Source organism: Dromaius novaehollandiae, chromosome 1 (assembly GCF_036370855.1).
Source record: "Dromaius novaehollandiae isolate bDroNov1 chromosome 1, bDroNov1.hap1, whole genome shotgun sequence".
In the NCBI taxonomy this organism is placed as follows: domain Eukaryota; kingdom Metazoa; phylum Chordata; class Aves; order Casuariiformes; family Dromaiidae; genus Dromaius; species Dromaius novaehollandiae.
Genome location: NC_088098.1, coordinates 87,665,296 through 87,683,250, shown reverse-complemented (window position 1 = coordinate 87,683,250; position 17,955 = coordinate 87,665,296). Strand labels below are relative to the sequence as shown.

At 46.1% G+C, this 17,955-nt stretch overlaps 1 protein-coding gene across 1 annotated transcript; it reads left to right on the top strand.

Annotated features, from left to right (window-relative positions):
- Positions 1-9,972: 9,972 nt before the first annotated feature.
- On the top strand, positions 9,973-17,579 carry LAG3 (lymphocyte activating 3). Its single transcript, XM_064515857.1, has 8 exons — positions 9,973-10,060; positions 10,239-10,410; positions 10,589-10,818; positions 11,093-11,350; positions 11,550-11,843; positions 12,190-12,477; positions 12,748-12,863; positions 16,775-17,579. Exons 1-8 carry the CDS (start codon positions 10,006-10,008, stop codon positions 16,883-16,885), a joined length of 1,524 nt encoding a protein of 507 aa, XP_064371927.1. The 5' UTR covers positions 9,973-10,005; the 3' UTR covers positions 16,886-17,579.
- Positions 17,580-17,955: the final 376 nt, after the last annotated feature.

The window sequence follows — 17,955 nt, the reverse complement described above, 5'->3', positions numbered from 1 at the left end:
CACTTGAGTTTCTCCATAGCCAAAGTTCCTGGCACAGGGCATGCTGTGAGCCACCTCTTAATGGCTTACAGTATGACTGAGGAACAATGAAGGATGACTCTGATCACACTGCCAGTGTTATGAGAGGCCTAACTCAAAACTGGGTAAGTGAGAGTTCCCTATAAGGTCCATCAGCATTACATTTGTCTTGGTCAGTTGTCTATAGAATGACCTGAACACAGATGCTGTTCTCTGGCTCCCAGGAGAAATGGTCCTTTGCTCAGAGAATCCAAGGCAAGCTTAGGGGACCTGAAAGGAGATTCCTCTTCCCTTGAATCCACTTCTATTAAATGAGACACCATGTTCCTTTCCTAACATTTGCTCCATAAAGCTTCTCTCCCAGCCCAGTACCATTCTTACAGTATTTTTTGTTTGGAACAAGACCAGTTCTGGGTCAGAAAAGAATATGTTTCATCCAGCGTGTTCTTTCTCAAAAGAGCAGTCTTTTGGTTGTACCATACTACCAGGTACATCAGGTGCAACCATATCCTTCCCTCATCTGTTTTTCTCATATGCCATCAGAATAAGGTTACCTTAGAGGGTAACGCTGAACAGAACGGCTCCTGTGAGCCCTTTGCACCATTTCAGGAACCATGAAGGACTTGTGGGAACGTTCTACTACTTCCAGAACACATACGTCATCTTCTGTGGATAGGGCTGGATCCACCCATGCAGATCCAAAAGTCCCTCCACTAGAAAGGCACATATACGCTCATGCAATTTACAGTTTTCCTGGCTGCAGCTGATTTTGGACCCTTTCCCAATAGTATTCCCTCCCTTATTGGATTCTCTAGGAAGACCACACCTGGGGAGGGTCTTAGAGTTTATCTATCACTCATTAGGAAGTGAGGGTCCTGTTTTCCTCATTGTTTACAATTCCACTTGGGTATCTGCAAAATGTGTTTGATGCCTAACAGCAGAGCTGTTATCTGGGACCAATGCAACTTTTTGGAGAAGTTCTTTTAGGATAATTAGTTACAGATTTTTTTGGGGTGGGGGAGGGGTGGAAAACCCCTTTTATTTTGAGTAAATAAGCAACACACAAAAGAAAACTAGAATAATAAAGAACATCAGAAAAGAGAAACCCTTAAATGTCCTTCAGGTCTGGAACAAGTGAGCCCTCCAAACACCTGTTGCTAGGGAAAAAAACAGAAGGTCCCTCCTAAACTCAGTGGAAAGTCCCCGCACCTACACACCACCACCATCACTACCACCACCACCACCTCAGTTCATTTAATTCCAGGGTCTTCTCAGGAACCCTTTCCTTCTATTTTCCTGTGAGTTATGTCCTTCCGCTCAGCCATCATGCTCCTCCACTGTTTCTCAGCCCTACTCTGGTGTTTTCCTGCAGAGCAAGACTAGACAATTTTTTTTCCCTGAATCTTAAAAGCACCCACATGTTCTTTCCACCAGTAAGGACTATGAGTAAAGGAAAAGCCTGGGGAAATATGAAAAGGTAGTGCTTTATTCTCATCATGCTGATCAACTAGCTTGGCTTACTCATTCCTGCAGAGAGCCATATATCCTAGAGCTCAGCATGAGGATGCCATCAACCATTTTTCACATCAACAATCTGCAAGTGGTGAAGAGCCCACCACAAGAGTGCTTCCCATGATAAAAAGCCTTACTGTTAAAACATATGCCTCATTTCCAGTTAGATGTTGGCTTTAACTTCCAGAGCCTGGTGGATGTTACACTCCTCTGCTGGAGTAGGGAACCTGCCACTATTTCACATCTTCTCCTCATGGGGAGAAGATATCAAAGATACATTATGAACATAAGGAAATAAAAATAGTTGGTCATACTGGATCAGACCAATTACCTCTCAAACTTAATGTTCTGCTATATCCATGGCCAAAATAAGATTCCTAAGGAAAGGAAATGAGAGACAAGGCATGTATAGTAGCTTTCTGTAAACAAGAGTTAAGGGACATCCCGAGTTGGCAGTTATATCCAGGCCATCATATTTAAAAGCCAGAAAGGAATTGATCCTCCACAAATTACTTAATCCCTGCTTGAACCCATGTATAATCCTGGCCTCCACAGCATCCTCTGGTGATAATTCTACTGTCTATATGACATCTGAAATGAATTTCCATTTGTTTGCACAAAACTTGCTGTGTGAGCTCATCACTGCTTCTTTTAAATTAGCTAAAATAGATCAAACTCCTTAAGTTCTGTGCATTCTAAGGCAAGATCTCCATGCCCAAAGTCAGTGCTTTTGTAGCACTCTTAAAACCTTTTCCATTTTTTCACATCCTTTTTGAATCATGGATATGTTCCAGTAACTTGTGAGGTAACACAATCTGTTTGCTCTTTGAGATCCTCTTTTGCACGTCTCTGGATCATGTTACCTCACCCTCTGGAGTCTTTTTTCCCAGGATGCTGTATCCTCTTCTGAAAGTGCAATCCTCATACTTTGTTCCTTGACATATAACCTTATGTTTTAATGCTAAGCGTGATTTTACCAAAGGTCTTAGGAGGCAGTTTCTTCCCAGAGAAAGTCATGCCTACAGAGCTGTGAAGCCCTCCCAACTAGATTCTGGCATATAAGACAGCCATGGACATCAGAAAGCAGTTGGATGTTAAACAAATCATGTGGCAGCCTAGCACTGGAGGTTCACGGAGTCTGAATTTCTAGGATGCTTTCATCTCATCAGCAAACAGTCTAAAATATTTACACAGGACACAAAAACATTAGCTGCTTTAGCTTATATTCTCACATACACTGTGCAGCTAGAGAGGACCTCTGGTCTTTTCTAATTTTCTGGGAAAAAAAAACCTGTCAGAGACCCTGTTAAAGTGAAATGAAAGTTATTCAGTACGGTATGATCACCTGGCGCACAGAAGCTGGCATCTACAGAGACTTCTGAGGACCAGGAGAAATGAAAAATGATAATTATAAATGACAAATAACCAAAAAAGCTGAGCTTAAAGCCACACTTGCCCCATATGGCATTAATTGCACCTCAGTGACCAAGTCTTGTCAGACCTTCCTAGTAATTAGTTTGTTGGAGCTGTATCTTGAGAACGTAGATCTCTCCCAGCCCTCATTGTGACATGACAGGTCCCACCTCTTCCTGTGAATTTTAAAGCCCCTTTGCACAGATATTTAGTTCCAGCCTCTTTGGTCGGTCCCAACCTCCTTCGAGGTAAGTAAGAGTCAGCCCTAATACCAACAAAAACTGTCGTATGTGCCATAATGACAGCCAGTCATCTTCCTGTGTGATGAGAATGGGGGTACCTCCAGAGCCAGCAATGTGTCCTTGCAGTGATGAAGGACAAGAGTATACTGCGCTTCATTAGCGAGAACATAGCCAGCAGTGATTAATGCCATCTTCATGGCACAAGAAAGGTCACATCTGGAATGCTGTGAGATATTGGCAAATAGGAGCAAGTCCAGTAAAGGGCATTAGGAGGGTTGTCGGGCTAGACATATGACATTGTGTGGCACTTGACATATGACAAGGGATGTTTGTTCAACCTGGAGAAGAGAAGGGAAGAGAGGGATCTAACTGCTGCTGCTACTGCTTAAACAGGGCTAGAAAGAAGACGGAGCTAGACTCTTCTCAAAGGGGCACAAAGAAGGGACAAGAGATAAAGCAGGGATAGCTTGCAACAAAGGAAATTTCTATTGGACATAAGGAAAAAACCTCTCCTCAGACAGTGTTTCAACACTGGAACAGGTGGCCAGTGAGGCTGGGGAATCTCCATCCTTAAAGGTATTCAGGATTCACCTGGCCAAGGCTCTGAGCAACCTGATCTAGCTCTGGAATTAGCCCTGCTGGGAGCTGAGGATTGGAGCAGAGACCTCCAGAGGTCCCTTCCTACATCTTTCTGCAATTCTGTGACTAACAAATGGGTTTATTTGATTTTTCAGTTGTTTTTCGTGGAGCAGTAGAAGCTCTTACAAAGTGATACAAGCTGCTACCTCCCACCTTAGGTGCCAAAAGGAGAAGAAAGTGAAAAACCAGCTCACCTGCCACCTCACTCTGAATTGTAGTCTGCATCACACAGCCGTGTTAATCCAGCGTAAACCCACAGTGTTGCAGAAAGGGGCAATCCCATCTTCCCTTTCACTTCTCCTGTCATCTCTCTTCTGACAGCACTGATGATTTGCATCAGAGAATTGACCCAGCTGAAAAGTAAATCACAAAGAAATAAATCTATTTTGATTTACAATGAGTCCTTTCGGTTTAAAAATGCACCATCTCCTTCCCTAGCATATTTCGATCAAAGCAAAGTGGTTGTGGATCACCAGATCAGTTCACTCTGTTCTCCTTAGCAGTATTCAGGAGCACTACTGTCTCCTTCCTTGCTGTGCTGTCCTCTACATGAACCTTTCTAGGGATTGTATTCTTCTCCAAACCAGTTCTAATAGCATCACATGTCCCTTTAGTCCCCCTCTTCTTTTTTATACCTCACCTTCCCACTAAGAAAGAAAAAACATTCTCACTATTAATAACTATTTGCCTGCAGCCTCTAGAGCTCCCATGCTCCATAAAGTAAGGGGTCATGTTTTCCTGCCATGATGCATCTTGGAAACACAGCACATGGACCAAATCTAGTTTTTCACGGTTCCTCAGGGCACATGTGTGTCAGCCTAGAGCCAGACCCCTTCTATGCCCTGTGCAATGCTCACCCCGCCAACATACATGTTCAAGGTACCTCTTCTGCATCAGAGAGACACATGCTATTGCCGAAAGTAAAATATAGAGAGGATTCAAGCCTCATGAGCAGAAAGAATGGCACTTTGGCACTCCCTTCTCTAGCAGTTTTTCCTTGGGGAGATACTTTCTCTTTTGTCAGTTAAGAGTAACTGGAACAGTGTGGACCTGAGCCTGGCATTTCTGGATCAGCCTGTCTCTCTATTGGCACTCAAGAGAGCATCAATATTTCCTCAGATCAGCTGCTGGAAGTTCTTACACTAGCAGACATGACCCATATCTGTGGGTAACATAGCTGCTCTAGAAATCCACCAGCCCAAAACAGCTCTGAGGGAAGCTTGCCATGTAGTCTCTCTGTGAAACCAGAGAGACTGGAAAACCAAAGAAGCTACATCTAAGAAGGGGCTTGTGTGCAATCTGTGGGGAAATCTGTGTGTCTTGACTTCACTCCATGTTAAGACTGTACTGTCAGCATCATCCTCCCAGCCTGTCCTGACTCCACTCCTACCCCCAGTCCTGGCACTGATTTCTCTTTCAGAGGACTTGTTTGCTGGCCATTTCTGTGAGGTCTCATGCATTTTCTGGACTACCCCAACATCAAGCACACTTCTGTTGTCCAGCTCCACTGCCAGCACTGGAGTTCCTTGCCTTCCTGGGCTCAGGGACCCTGAAGACAGTAGGATCCTTTCTCTCCTTAAAAGAACAGACCACGTTTCGGGAGTTTCACTCTCAGATCTAGCTTCAGCTTCTCTCAGAGAGCTCCTCAGCTTCTTTCAGCCCATGCCTGGGTCAAGGGAATCTTTTAGGATGACTGAGCCCAGAAAAGACAAACATAGCTTCTGTCACAGATGCTGTCGGGGGACTGCAGGGCATTCCCATAGGTACAAGAGGTCAGTTTTCCCTCAAACCCTCACCCAGGCAATATGTTCTCCCCTGCCCTTTCCTCCCTCTCCTTGTCCCCCAGTGAAGCAGCAGACAGTACTGCATGGTCACATACTCATAGACATTAGTTCAGAGAACTGACTCATTCACCTCAACGTCAGGGTCACCATAACAGTGAATTTTCCCCTGATGCTTCTCCCATCCCTTGTATTCATTAGGCTCCTGGATACCTCTTTGCTCTTGAGAAAGCCCAGTGCAGCCTTGGTACATTTGGGAGACTGTAGCATATTCTTCATGCTAAAATGCATGGCATGATCTCTGCAAATGAGAAGTGAGTAAAAATGCAATCTAGCCTGCTGGATAGATGGATTTTGTAGTTGATCCCTATCACCCTCTATATTGCAAAACCACATCTTACAGCATCAAATACATCTCTTAATTACATACAGGCCAAGGATACTGATGCACACCACTATCCCCGCAGGTAGTTGTGGATGTCCAAAGGGAATTCAGCAGCATCCTATCTCTCCTCAGGAGAAGAACCTGGAGGCCTTTTTGCAAGAAAACAGACTTATACACTTATCTACAGATAATGCTGGCCAGATACAAGGTGCTAGCTGCCAAATATGACTGCAGCATTCTCCACCATGTCCACGAATGCTGCAAATTCTCATCAGCGAAGAAATCATTGGCCTTTCAGCCCACAGTTTCAGTCAGCACCCAACACTGCTATTAATGGCTCTCTAATTCAGGCTTCTTCTGGGATATGCAACTATCTGTGGAGGACTGTCGCAGAGAGGTCACTTTCTTTTTAGCACTGTAAAGCATGAGGCTGCGGAATTGTCCAATGACTCCTCCCATGAGAAGCTATGCTTTCCTTAGGGTGTTCCCATAGGATTCTGGGAAGAAGACCACCTCTAGACTCTCGTTGGCTCTGTATCGGAGACCTATGGTGACCCAAGCACTGTCCTTTCAGCAAGTCCTCCTAAAGAGGACCTTTCAAAAGTAAAGAGCCTCCCAACAAATGTCAGTCAGCCAGCCATTCTTCTTCCTCTGGCAGTACTTCTGCAGAGCTACATTTCTTTTCATCCAGAACTACTGGGAGATAAGAACTTTCTCTTTGCTAATCCTCTTCTCATCCCTTTTCGGGATCTGTCGCTTCGGAAAAATGGGTCCTGGACATTTTTGGACAGAGCTGCTTGGTATCACTCAGCTCTGTAACAAATTCTCACCTACCTGCCTGGTCCCTTCTCAAAGACCAGTCTGTCAAACACAAGCTACCCAGGCCCTGAGAAGACACCACACTGGTTCCAGGTGTCACAGAGGGACAGAACTCCAGAGCAACTATTTCCTCCTGTGAAAAAGGAAGCAAGTTTGGTACCTCATCCTGGATTTATGGAGACTGAGAAATTTCACATAGAAAATGAAATTTCCTGTTTACAGTCCCTTGGCACAATATTATTAGTTATCTCTTATTAGTAAGTAGCTTCTTTTGGCTCATTTTATTTGCTTTAGCTCTAGGCAAACAATGATCAGGACATTTTCAAATGAGGTCCATTTGGGGAACACTCTATCTTACGTACACTCTGACCAGCTGATCTCAAGATGTACAGCTGCCAACCTGGTCTTCAAGTCACACTGCAATTTTTCAGATCCATTACAGTCTACAAATGGATTATAGAGCACCTCAAAAAGTCAGCACAAAGCAGAAAATTCTGACTAGCTTCAGACATGATGTTGCAAGGGCCAAACCATGAAAGTGGAATCACTCAGAGAAAAACATGGTACCACAGAAATCTGGAAATGCAATGGAAAGTTCCTTCAGCAGGACTAACTCAATGATACTGCGAAATAGTGTTTTCTGTTCCTTTTTTTCTTGGTAAGTGCAGTTTGCACCAATGCAACATGCCAAGAAAGACAACAAAAACGATGTATTAAAGTTGCCCATAAAGTGACTGCTGTGGACAAACCTGGAACCTGGCAGAAGCTAGTTAATTCCTAACACAGAGGAATATTTAATGATCTGGACTTCTGTACTCCACCCCTGGCCTATTCCAGTCCAGGCCCGGGGAGCCTATCCTAGCCTGCCCCCCATTCTCCATAACTCTGCCATAGTCCCACACTCTTTCCTATCAACTCCTTTGCTATTCAAGCCCAAAGCACACCATTCTGAGAAGATGTCCCTGTGCTGATCTTGCTCCGGTCACTGTTATTTCTGTGGCAGGGTCCTGTTCTGGGAGATGATGAAAATGCCATTCAATGGAGTCAGCATTTAAAATGGGTCGTTAGGGAGAAACGTCACAGGTGTCTTTGCTAAAGATAGCCTGGTGCTGAGTAAAACAGTGCCTCTAGAACCTTCATTTCACAACATGCTCACTCAGCATAATAACCCTCAGCCCAAAACATCCCCCAGTGCCAGACAGCTCTTGCTGCTTTCCTATGCTCTCAATAGTCCCTTGTGATGGTGCCTTTTTGGGGAAACAGCAGCAGGATAAGAGTATACCTCTATCCTTTGCTGATTCATACAAGAAGCATTTCCTAGAGCATGAGCATGGATTCAGTTAAGGGTGGTTTCAGGGACTAGATGGAAATAGTGCTGGGAAACTGAGGATAAGAGGCGAGAGTGGAAAGTGGGAAGGGTTGGAGGAGGAGACCCAAGAACTTCGTGCCTCCATAGAGCAGCGTCAGCGGAAGAGGTGGAACAGACGGCACCTGGCTGCGGAGTCCTACGTGCCTCTCCACTTTGGTTCAAGCTCCCTGCTCTTTCTCGTCTTCACCCACACACTCACACCATTCTTGCATTGCTGCCTCAGGGGAAAGAGAAGTTGACGCTTTCAGCTTGGACTGGGCACCACAAATTGTTTTTCTTGAGCAGGAGGAAAAAACACCTCCTGCCAATTGTCACAAGTTCTCCCCCAGCTTCTCTTTTCTCTTCCTCTCTCATGCAATTTCATGGGCTGTGTAAGACAGAAGGCATGAAGCATCATTACTAGCAAGTCCTCTGGCCTTCCCTCCAGAACACCACAGCACATAAAGTTGCACCAGGTTCCCATACAGAGGCCACTCCTCAGAAGTCTGAAGAGTTGGATGTGATATAAAGATACAAGAGAGATCATGGCAACAGGGAACTGCTGAATTGAGTTGTACCATTTGCTCTCTTATTCTTCACCTTCATCACTGAGCTGAGGAAAACTAGAGAGCAAGCAATGAGCCTTCAACAGAGAAGCTGCCACACTGAGTCACCTCCCTTCCCTCACCTCAAGGAAAAGCCCCAGGCCAGCTCTTGGAGGATGTGCAGCTGAGGGGCTCAGATGTCTGACACCAGTCACAAAGGGCTGATTAAGTTTGAAAGAGTCAAAGCCAGTGGGTGCTGGAAAGTGTGAGCCACAACACTGGGGATTCTCTGAGGAAAAATGGGCCCCAAGAAGCACAGGAATAGAAACATATTACCCTATGCAAAACTGAGTAACTACATTGGAGCTAGGACAAGCCCCCTCAGCACAAGAGCTCGGTGCGGTTTCCCCAGCATGACAAAAGAAGGCTGATTCCTTCCTCACACCCCTCACAAAGTCACAGCGTTCAATTCTCCCTTCTTGGTGCTGGTCATTTTTTCCTGGATACTCCTCTTTCCCCTGCTGTGCCCCCCGAAACTAACTCAGCTCTGTTCCAGGCTGCTCCTAGATTCTAGATTGATGGGTCATATGTGCCCAGCTTGGAGCTCACCATAGAGTCTTTTTATTATTTTCCTTGCTTGTTACTATTATTTTTTTCATGCTCTCTGTGAATTGACCAATGAGAAGAAGACAAGAAATCAGCCACATTTGAGGAATTAAGGAAGGAAAAAAAAAAAAAAACACAGAGAAAAGACCAAGAAATTCTGAAAAGCCCTGAAACAATTAGTTGAGAGAAGCTGTGAGAGCGGAAAAATCAGACCAAAAAAGGTAAGAGATGAAAGAAAAACATGAAGGGCACTTGCTGGGAAGTGTCTTTTGCACTTTTTCCACTGTCTCTGTAGAAGCGAAACTTGTAAGAAAAACAACAGCGACCCAAAGAGTTTCCACTAAAAGATGCTTAGAACAGTGTCTCTGGCCCCTCCCTCCTCTCTCTCTTGCTGGCTTCAGCTCTATCTTCACGTGCCTCAGACTTACATTGGTTTCTTGGTCGTGACGCATCTTCTTAGTGATGTGAGGAAATTAGCTGCCCACCTGCAATATAAGGGCATCTAGGGAAATGCTTTGATCAGAAAGAGAGAGAGCGCGAGAACAAGCAAGCCCAGCAAGCCCCACTCAGTTCATCCACCCACACTAACATCTTGCTTGTCCATGCCTTGTTTTTGCTCATATCTTAAAGCTTTGGACTTGATCAAGCATTGAACTGAGTGTGAAGACATTGCCCCTCATCTCTCCTGGATGCCACCATGAGGCCGGTGTCCATGTTGCTGTTTCTCGCCTTCACTCTGCTGGTTTTCAATGGTAAGAGGGGCTGAACATATCAGGGAGGGCAGGGTAGCTCCATAAGCTCTGTCTGGGTATTACTTTGTCCCTGACACATCTGTGTTATTCATTTCCTTCTGTCCCCACTGTAGTTGGCCAGATATGGCCTTCTACTTTGTTAGTTTCATCCTTTGTTCAATCCCCTGTCTTGTTATAACTGGCAACATGCCACCAGGAGGAGCAGAGGAAGAAAAGACGGAGCAGAAAGTGTGGGCCAGAGAGGGGAGTCCAGCTGTGCTGCCTTGCTACCTGATCCCTAAAAAGCTGAAGAACAGCTGGAAACAGCTATCTGACAAGACATCTGTGCTGTGGAAGCGACATGGGGTAAGGTACGTCATGACAAAGATGGTCTTGTGTCTTTGTGGGAACTGCGAAGGGGGTGGGAGACTCTTTGAGTCTCTTTCCTCCTTTCCCATGTTACCTCCTTTCTGATCCCTAAAGTTCTGCCCCCATCCTTAATATCTTATTTGCTTCTGGCACATAGCCACTCAACTGTCTCACTCCCAGCACCCACCAGGAGCCACACATGGTGTTGGAGGTGGAGTACACAGGCCTCCGGAAGATGGCCCTGCCCATGAGGCCCCGGGTATCAGTCCAGGACCCTGCCTTACGCAATGGCAATTTCTCCCTGCTAATCGACCCAGTCAGGAGTGAGGATGCTGGGTGGTACGAGGCACAGGTGGCTTACAGCAACAAGGAGGTCCAGAACTGCCAGGTGGAGCTGGGTGTGGTAACAGGTAGGAGAAGATGGATCTCAGAAGAGACCACGGAGAACCTTGAGTTTGCTACCGGTGAGCTTGTAAGGGTGGGGTGGGGATGCTGTGTTTGCCACAACAGGTTAGCGTATGAGAAGCAGCCCCCTGAATGCACACAGCTTCCTTTTGTTTGCTGTCAGAGCTCTGGAGAGAGGGCTGTCTGATGGAAAAAGCTAGGACAGTAGGGGCACAGAGGGATGGTTTGGTGGTCAGCCTGTGATGTTAGCCCTCCCCCTTCCCTTTCTTTTTGTTGCAGTAACCCTCAGTCCTCCTGGCTTTGTGGTAGAAAATGAGCCACTGTTATTGAGCTGTAACTCTAGTCACCGGGCCAGCCTTGTGGAGACACGCTGGTTCCACAATGGGCAACTGGTCCCCACCTCTGGGACTCTCTGCTCCTTCCATGGGGCTCTCTCCATCCTTCGGCCATCCATGCGTGACTCAGGTCCCTGGCACTGCCAGCTCAGATACTCTGATAATGAGATCATTTCTGCCACGCACAACTTGCAAATTCTAGGTGAGTTCAGCCTCTGCCTTGCCACTCCAGCATCCCCCAGTAGCTCCCTTTGGTGTGGCCACAGGCTAACCCCAGCAGCTCCAGCTTCCCAGGTCCTACCCTGTCCCTGCCTCCCTTGTAGAGCTAGAATCCCTTCTCTCTCACCTCCCTGCAGGGCTCTTGCCATTCACTATCTCACATTGTGCTCTCTCTCACTCAGGTTTTGATGGCCCAATCAACCCTATAGTCTATGCTGCAGCTGGCTCTGCAGCTGACCTGCCATGCACCCTGAGCTACCTGCCCAGTGCCTTTGGGATCAATGGAGTGAAAGCCCACTGGAGCCGTCTTGCAGGAGGACACTTGGAAGCCTGGGCCTTCTCCAAGAATTGGAGTAGCAGAAGCTTTCCCCTTCATCTTTCTGTGGTGGGTTCAGGTGATGCAGGGCAGTACCGCTGTGCTGTCTCTGTTGGCAGCAAGAAAATCAGCAGGGACGTGACTTTGGCAGTGGTTACAGGTGAGGACAGAGACATGAAGGTGCATGGTTCCTCTGGGGTCCCTCACTACTTGCAAATAAACCTCCCTGCACATCAGCCAAATGACTGTAGGTTGCTCCTGTTCATAGGCTCCCACCACAGGGCAGGAAACTAGATCCCTACTCAAGGCAGTGCATTGCACTGGACTCTGTTGAAGGGAGGGGTTTTCCTGGGTAACTTGATTATTCTTCTTGAGGACTGAGGAGGAAAAAGAAAATAAATTAGAGGAGGTAGTGAAGGAGGGGTGCCACATAAAAAGGAGGGAGGAGGAGGAGATGTGGGACAACCTGTTGTTTTTCCTGAAGTTAGTTTTTTCCTTTGCTGCAGTCACCCCAAGCATCCAAGGACCAGTTTCTGAGGGGTCTCGCTTGCTGCTCATTTGTGGCATCACACACCCCCGGGGACATGAACGCTTCCAGTGGAAGCGCCTCAACTCATCTCCCACTAACAAGCTGGTTGCAGCCACCTCCCATAACCCAGAGGGCCACGGATTCCAAACAGGCCCTACCTTGGAAATACCCCAAGTATCACAGAAGGATATGGGCGCATGGGAATGCAGTGTACATGGCCCAGAAGGCAGACTGGGAGCAGTGGAATATGGACTGCAGATCATGGGTACTGTACCCCATTCCTTCTTCTCACCCTGTGCAATTACCTGCTGCCCTTCTCTCAGTCTCATCCCATCCTTCTCATTTTTGACCATATAGATCCCATCTTATCACCATCCTGACTTAACAGTCGGTTAAGTAAGTCAAAAGACTTAACAGTCCTTTTGCTCCTCCCAATTCCCTGCACTCTTTTCTAGTTTGTCTCTATGCAATCCCAGCCTTGTTCCAGTACAAACTCAGTCTTCCCCTGCTTCCTAACTGTAGTTCCTCCACACAGGTGCCCAGGTCTCCAGCCCTCCCACCATCTTCAGTGGGCAGGTTACTTTTGGGCTCACACTCACCCTCTTCCTCCTGCTTACAGTCTGTGTTCTGGCTCTGGCTCTACAGAAAAGGGTAAGTATGCATCACCGCATTTCTGTCAGCTTTCCTGTACATCACCCCTTATTTGACCCTCTCCTGGGTACTTCTAGAGTCAGCTATGTAGTGTCTTGGGGACACGGCAGCAGGAGGATGAATGGGGACACCTAGGAGGAATGGGGGCCAGGCACACTGCTGAGGGTGTCATGCATATGATGTGAAAGTTTTATCCTGGGCATTGGCAGGTCTGGCTAATGCCAGGGTTTGACTGGTGCTGGGGAGCACATGAGAGGTTTCAGAGGAGGGGTAAGAACCGTTAGGGTACATTCACAGCCCAACCCTGAAATATTTCTCATTTACCCTTACAGAGATCAGGGCATGCTTAAAGAGGAGGGGTTATTTCCAAGCTTTCGTAGATGTCCTCTCTCTTCTTCTTTTTCTGGCTACTTTGATATAACAGCGGTTCCTGTTCCATAAAAAGGCCCAACAACTCAGAAAGGCCCAACAAGTCAAAACACTGCTTGTGCCAGGACCTCTTGCTTCCAGACCTCCCCATCTGTCTTTGTACATACAGTTTTCAAGATCTCTCCCGTGCTAAGCAGAGATTTTCCACTAGCTTGCCCACTACTTGCCCAGAGGGACATTGTTCCTTTTAAAGCTTCAGCATTTCTACAAAGAGTTTGGACTGATCGTTTCCAGGGGTGTTGTGTTGCATTTCCTAGAATTCGTTCATGTCATCATCTCTGCCACCTAGCTTTTCTAGAACTTGACCTTCTCCACCTAACTCAAGTGATTTGATGTTATATGCTCAGTTTGCCACAGTGCTGCCAATTCCCTTCTCCAGACTACAAGAAAAAAAAATCAAAAAAGGCATTTAGAAGCCTGTGCCTCTAAATCTAAATATCATAAAAGAAAATGATTTAGAATCCTAAACATTCAAGACCATTCTGAAAAAGAGCTGAGGTCTCCAAAGTAGGAACGTTTAAAAGCAGGGCTTTTGATGGGATGAATTTCTTTGCAAAAAATTCTCCTTCTAAGAAAATCTTGAGCTTTCATCAATCCCTTCCCCACGTAGAAAAATACCTCATCGTCAATAAAGCAATAAAGTATTGTTGTACAACAACAACAACAACAACAAAGAACACCCTATTTCTTAAGCCCTATATTGGAATATGAACTGTTTCTTGAGGAAAAAATAGTTGGAATGCTTGATATCTTCATTCTTTCCGTGGCCCAGGCTCTGTAACTTGTTTTCATCTCCTATAACATGTCCCTATTAAGAAACTGCCATTTTGTGCCAAGATGGCACAAGAAGAAGGAAAAGCCAGTACATCCTACAGTGTGAGGTTTGGTCAGTGTTTCTGGCCCAGAAAAGGGGATGTGAGAACAAGCGGGCAGCCACATAATTGCTTGTCTGAGTTCCCTGGCACCTTTCCCCTTCCAAAAGCATCTTTTAGGGTTCTCTCAAGGAACCTCAATTTTGCACAGAAGAAAACTCATCCCACAGCCTTTCTCACTGTCTCTGCTTGGATGCACCCTGGATTCCGAAATGAATGCTAGCTGGACAGTGGCAGGGAGGAACCAGGTGTCCTCAAAGCAGACCAAGGCAGCAGCCTTTTGCTCAGGCAGTTCTAATAGATGGTGGGAGAGGAGAAGTGGGTGTCCATTACTCCTCTCTCAGCATCTAGCTGCTCCAACATCCTCACTCATCTTTGCAGCCATCTCTATAAAAGATTATGAAAACTTCCTCCTCACTCCTCTGGGGTAAATTTCTGAGGGAAGCAGTAACGGCATCTTTCCCCATACTTCAAAACATCTCTTGCAGCTCTGCCTGGACCAGTATCAGTTGCTACCCACCAGTCCCTAGACACTGATTTCCATAAGCATCTGTTGTTGCTGGCTCAGTCCTCACACGTTAGTTGCCTGCTTCTGGCATCTCACTGCACTTCATTTGCTCAGCTTGTTCCAGTATCTTGTCTTCTGCCTTGCCTTTACTATCACAGAAGAGCAAGCTAGGACTGATCCCTCCCCAGCATGCCACTGAAAAAAATTACGAAAATAAGTAATGCTGTTTCTCTGCAGTTTTCATGCTCTTTCTCTGCAAATGACTTGTATGGCAAATTTTTCCTTCAGTGTTTTCCTTTGCCAGCAAGGGACACCTTTCCTGAATAGCTGTGATGTAGATGTCTTTTACTTAGTTTCTTGTAAAGGGCCCAAACTGAAAATCCCTATTATGCTCAGAGTAATGCTGTTCAAGGCAGAAGCGGGGCCAGGGTTCCAGCTGACCACTACAGTTACTGGATTAGTGGATCCAGGATGATCAAAGGGTCTAGAGAACTTGCCCTAGTGAGAGAGTTTCATCTGTTGAACCTGCCATGAGATGAAGAGGAGAGACATGACAGCAGTAATGCAAATTCTCAGCAAATTCTAGTGGGTGGAAGTTGAAGATAAGCAGCATCAGGATAGAAGCAAGACCGGCCTTTTAACATTGGGGTTAATACCAGTATGACTTGTGACAGGTTCTTTGTCATTCAGTCCTTAATCACCATTGATGGTAAAGGATAAGCTGAAGCAGAAGTCTGGGGTCTCTGGAGACCCCTGGGTGATTCTCTAGACTGTACAAGGCTGGCAGTTGGACAAGATGATCAGAACTGCTCTTCATGGCCTAAGGACTTGGAGAGGAACCCTGATGTGAGTGTAACTGTGAACCCTCATTTAGCAGGAGAGGGAATTCCTGGGCGTCCAACTCTGTTAGCTGAAACAGCTCTAAACCAGACAGGGTATTTACTGCATCAAAGCATTTGTATATGCCATCCCGGCTTTCCTTTGCCAAGTAAGGAAAGCTTTTCTGTTACAGCACTGGCCCTCCATCCCCTGACTGTCTCTTTCACCCAGAGAAGGGTGAAAATTTCCCTGTTGGGCTCATCTTTCACAAGTGTGCAGTTCAGGTGCCTTGTGTAAAGGCATTAGCACCCCTCTCTGTGCTGGAAACATTTGCCTGGCATTCTCTAAGGTTACTTTTGCTTTTCTTGCATTGGTTTAACACTGGCAGCTCACAGATACCCATTGATCAGGTATTGCCCACACAATAGGAATTCCTGTTCTCATCTCCCGAGCAAACCACCTTGCAGTTGATACTCTCGCATTTCATTCACTCTGTCATTCATCTTATTATTCCAGTCCCCTAAAATATCTGGTTCTTGGGTGATACTTTCATTCTCTTTCTTCCAAAGGATGCTCTTCAACTTTGTATCATGTACAGAACTCATTAGCACCTTCACACTTTCTGTGCCATTAATGAGTGGTCCCACAACTGATCCTTGAAGATCTGTGCTTATCATTTCTCTACTGCATGCCTGAAACCTGTCAGCACTACCCCAGTCCCTTCCTCTTAGTCAAGACCAAAGCTACCACACAGTTCTTCTACTAATCTTATCTTTCCAGCTGTGTTAATTGTCCAAGTGGCACCATATGCTTTATTGTCACCAGGAGCCATCAGATCTACCTCTTTTCCCTTGTCTAGAAATCCTCTTGTTAAAACAAGGTATCAAGATAAATCTATCTTTAAGTGGTTCTTATCTCATTTCCCATTTACCTTCATGCTTTTATTTATTCTCTCTCTGAAAAGGTATTCCAAAATCTGACTTACCATTGAACCCAACTAATGGCCCAACCATTGCCTAGATTCTTCTTTGCACTTTCTTAAATGTGTCCTGTCTTTACTACTGATGCCCATTACACATCAGAGAGTGTAGCACCAAGCCAGCCTTCCCCAGAGGAAGCCGCATGTGTCAGAGAACAGGAATGGAGTCCTTCCCTGGCTCTAGGAGGGAATGGGAACCTTGTGGTTTTGAGTAGTGGACTGTCTTCCGTGGCAGGGGGAAGCCCTGACCAGGGCCAGTCTACATCCCTCCCATGGCTGATGTTGCCCCTTTCCTTCCTTTCAGGCACAATCTCCTGCCTTCCCAGCACTGGAAGGGATAGTTGCAGTCAATATGCCAAGGAAGAAGGAGATGGAGGAGCAGCAGGAAGAACAGATCCAGCAGACTGAGTGTTGATGGGAGCAGGGATGCCAGGCCCAGTCTGCATGGGAGGATGAGACTCTGTGCCATGCTGCAGAGAGATGGGCACCATGCAGACCTTTCAGGAGGGTCTAGGGGTGGCATGAACATAGCAGGATGTCATGGGAGCTTTGTACCTGCTGAGAGGCTGAAAGTTGCACACCAGGGCAAGCTGAGAGTCGCTGCTGCAGTAAGGAACCAGGCAGCACAAAAGCTTTGGAGCTATTGGAACCAGCAGCTATTGCCTGCTTGTTTCACTTCTCTTTCCTACCCTTTGCCTCTCCTTCCTGCCTTCTCTCACAGCCTTTCCTGGATGGGGCTTTTAAATGGGTGAGATGGCTGGAAACCAGCTCTCCTGTAGCCAGCTGGTGTTTTCTTCCCTGCTGCCCACTGTCCTCTCCCTCTCCCCACACTGGCCTGCTCTTGCACTCATTCACTGGCAGAGGGGACTCCACAGAGGACTGCGCATGTTGCACATTTTGAGTGTTTTATTTTATTAGAAATTCATTTTAGAACCTCCAATAAATCAATCAGTCAAAAAAACCATTGGCCCTAGTGTTTTTGTGGAGGATCGTGCCTACTGATAGTGTTGGGTGTATCTCTGTACCTGTGTGAAGTCGCTTCTAAGAAATTTGCTGCCTTCTCTTTCTACTTTACTGAAGTTGACTGATAATTTCTGACACTGGGTGGGGGGAGGAAAGTGAAATTAAATGCCATTAGAGAAAAAAGAATTACAAACTCAGTCTCTCCTTTTTGTTCTGCTGCTGTGTCATTTTTTCCCCTGTCTGACTCTCCCTGCTCATTCATTCATTTCTTCTTGGTCCTCACCCTGTTTTCATTACAGATCTCCTATTGATGCTAGGGGTCTCCATCACTCTCATCAGATGCTAAGCCTTTAAAAGTAAGAGTGAGCCTGTCAGATCCCATCTCCAACCACCCTCAATGTATTAAGGTTTCATCTAGTTAGAGAATTCTCTTCACTTCCTCACTAAACGATTACAGAGGTCTGCTGTATCACTCTTGAACAGTCATGGTGTGCCATCCCAGAAGAAATTCTCACTAGTAGA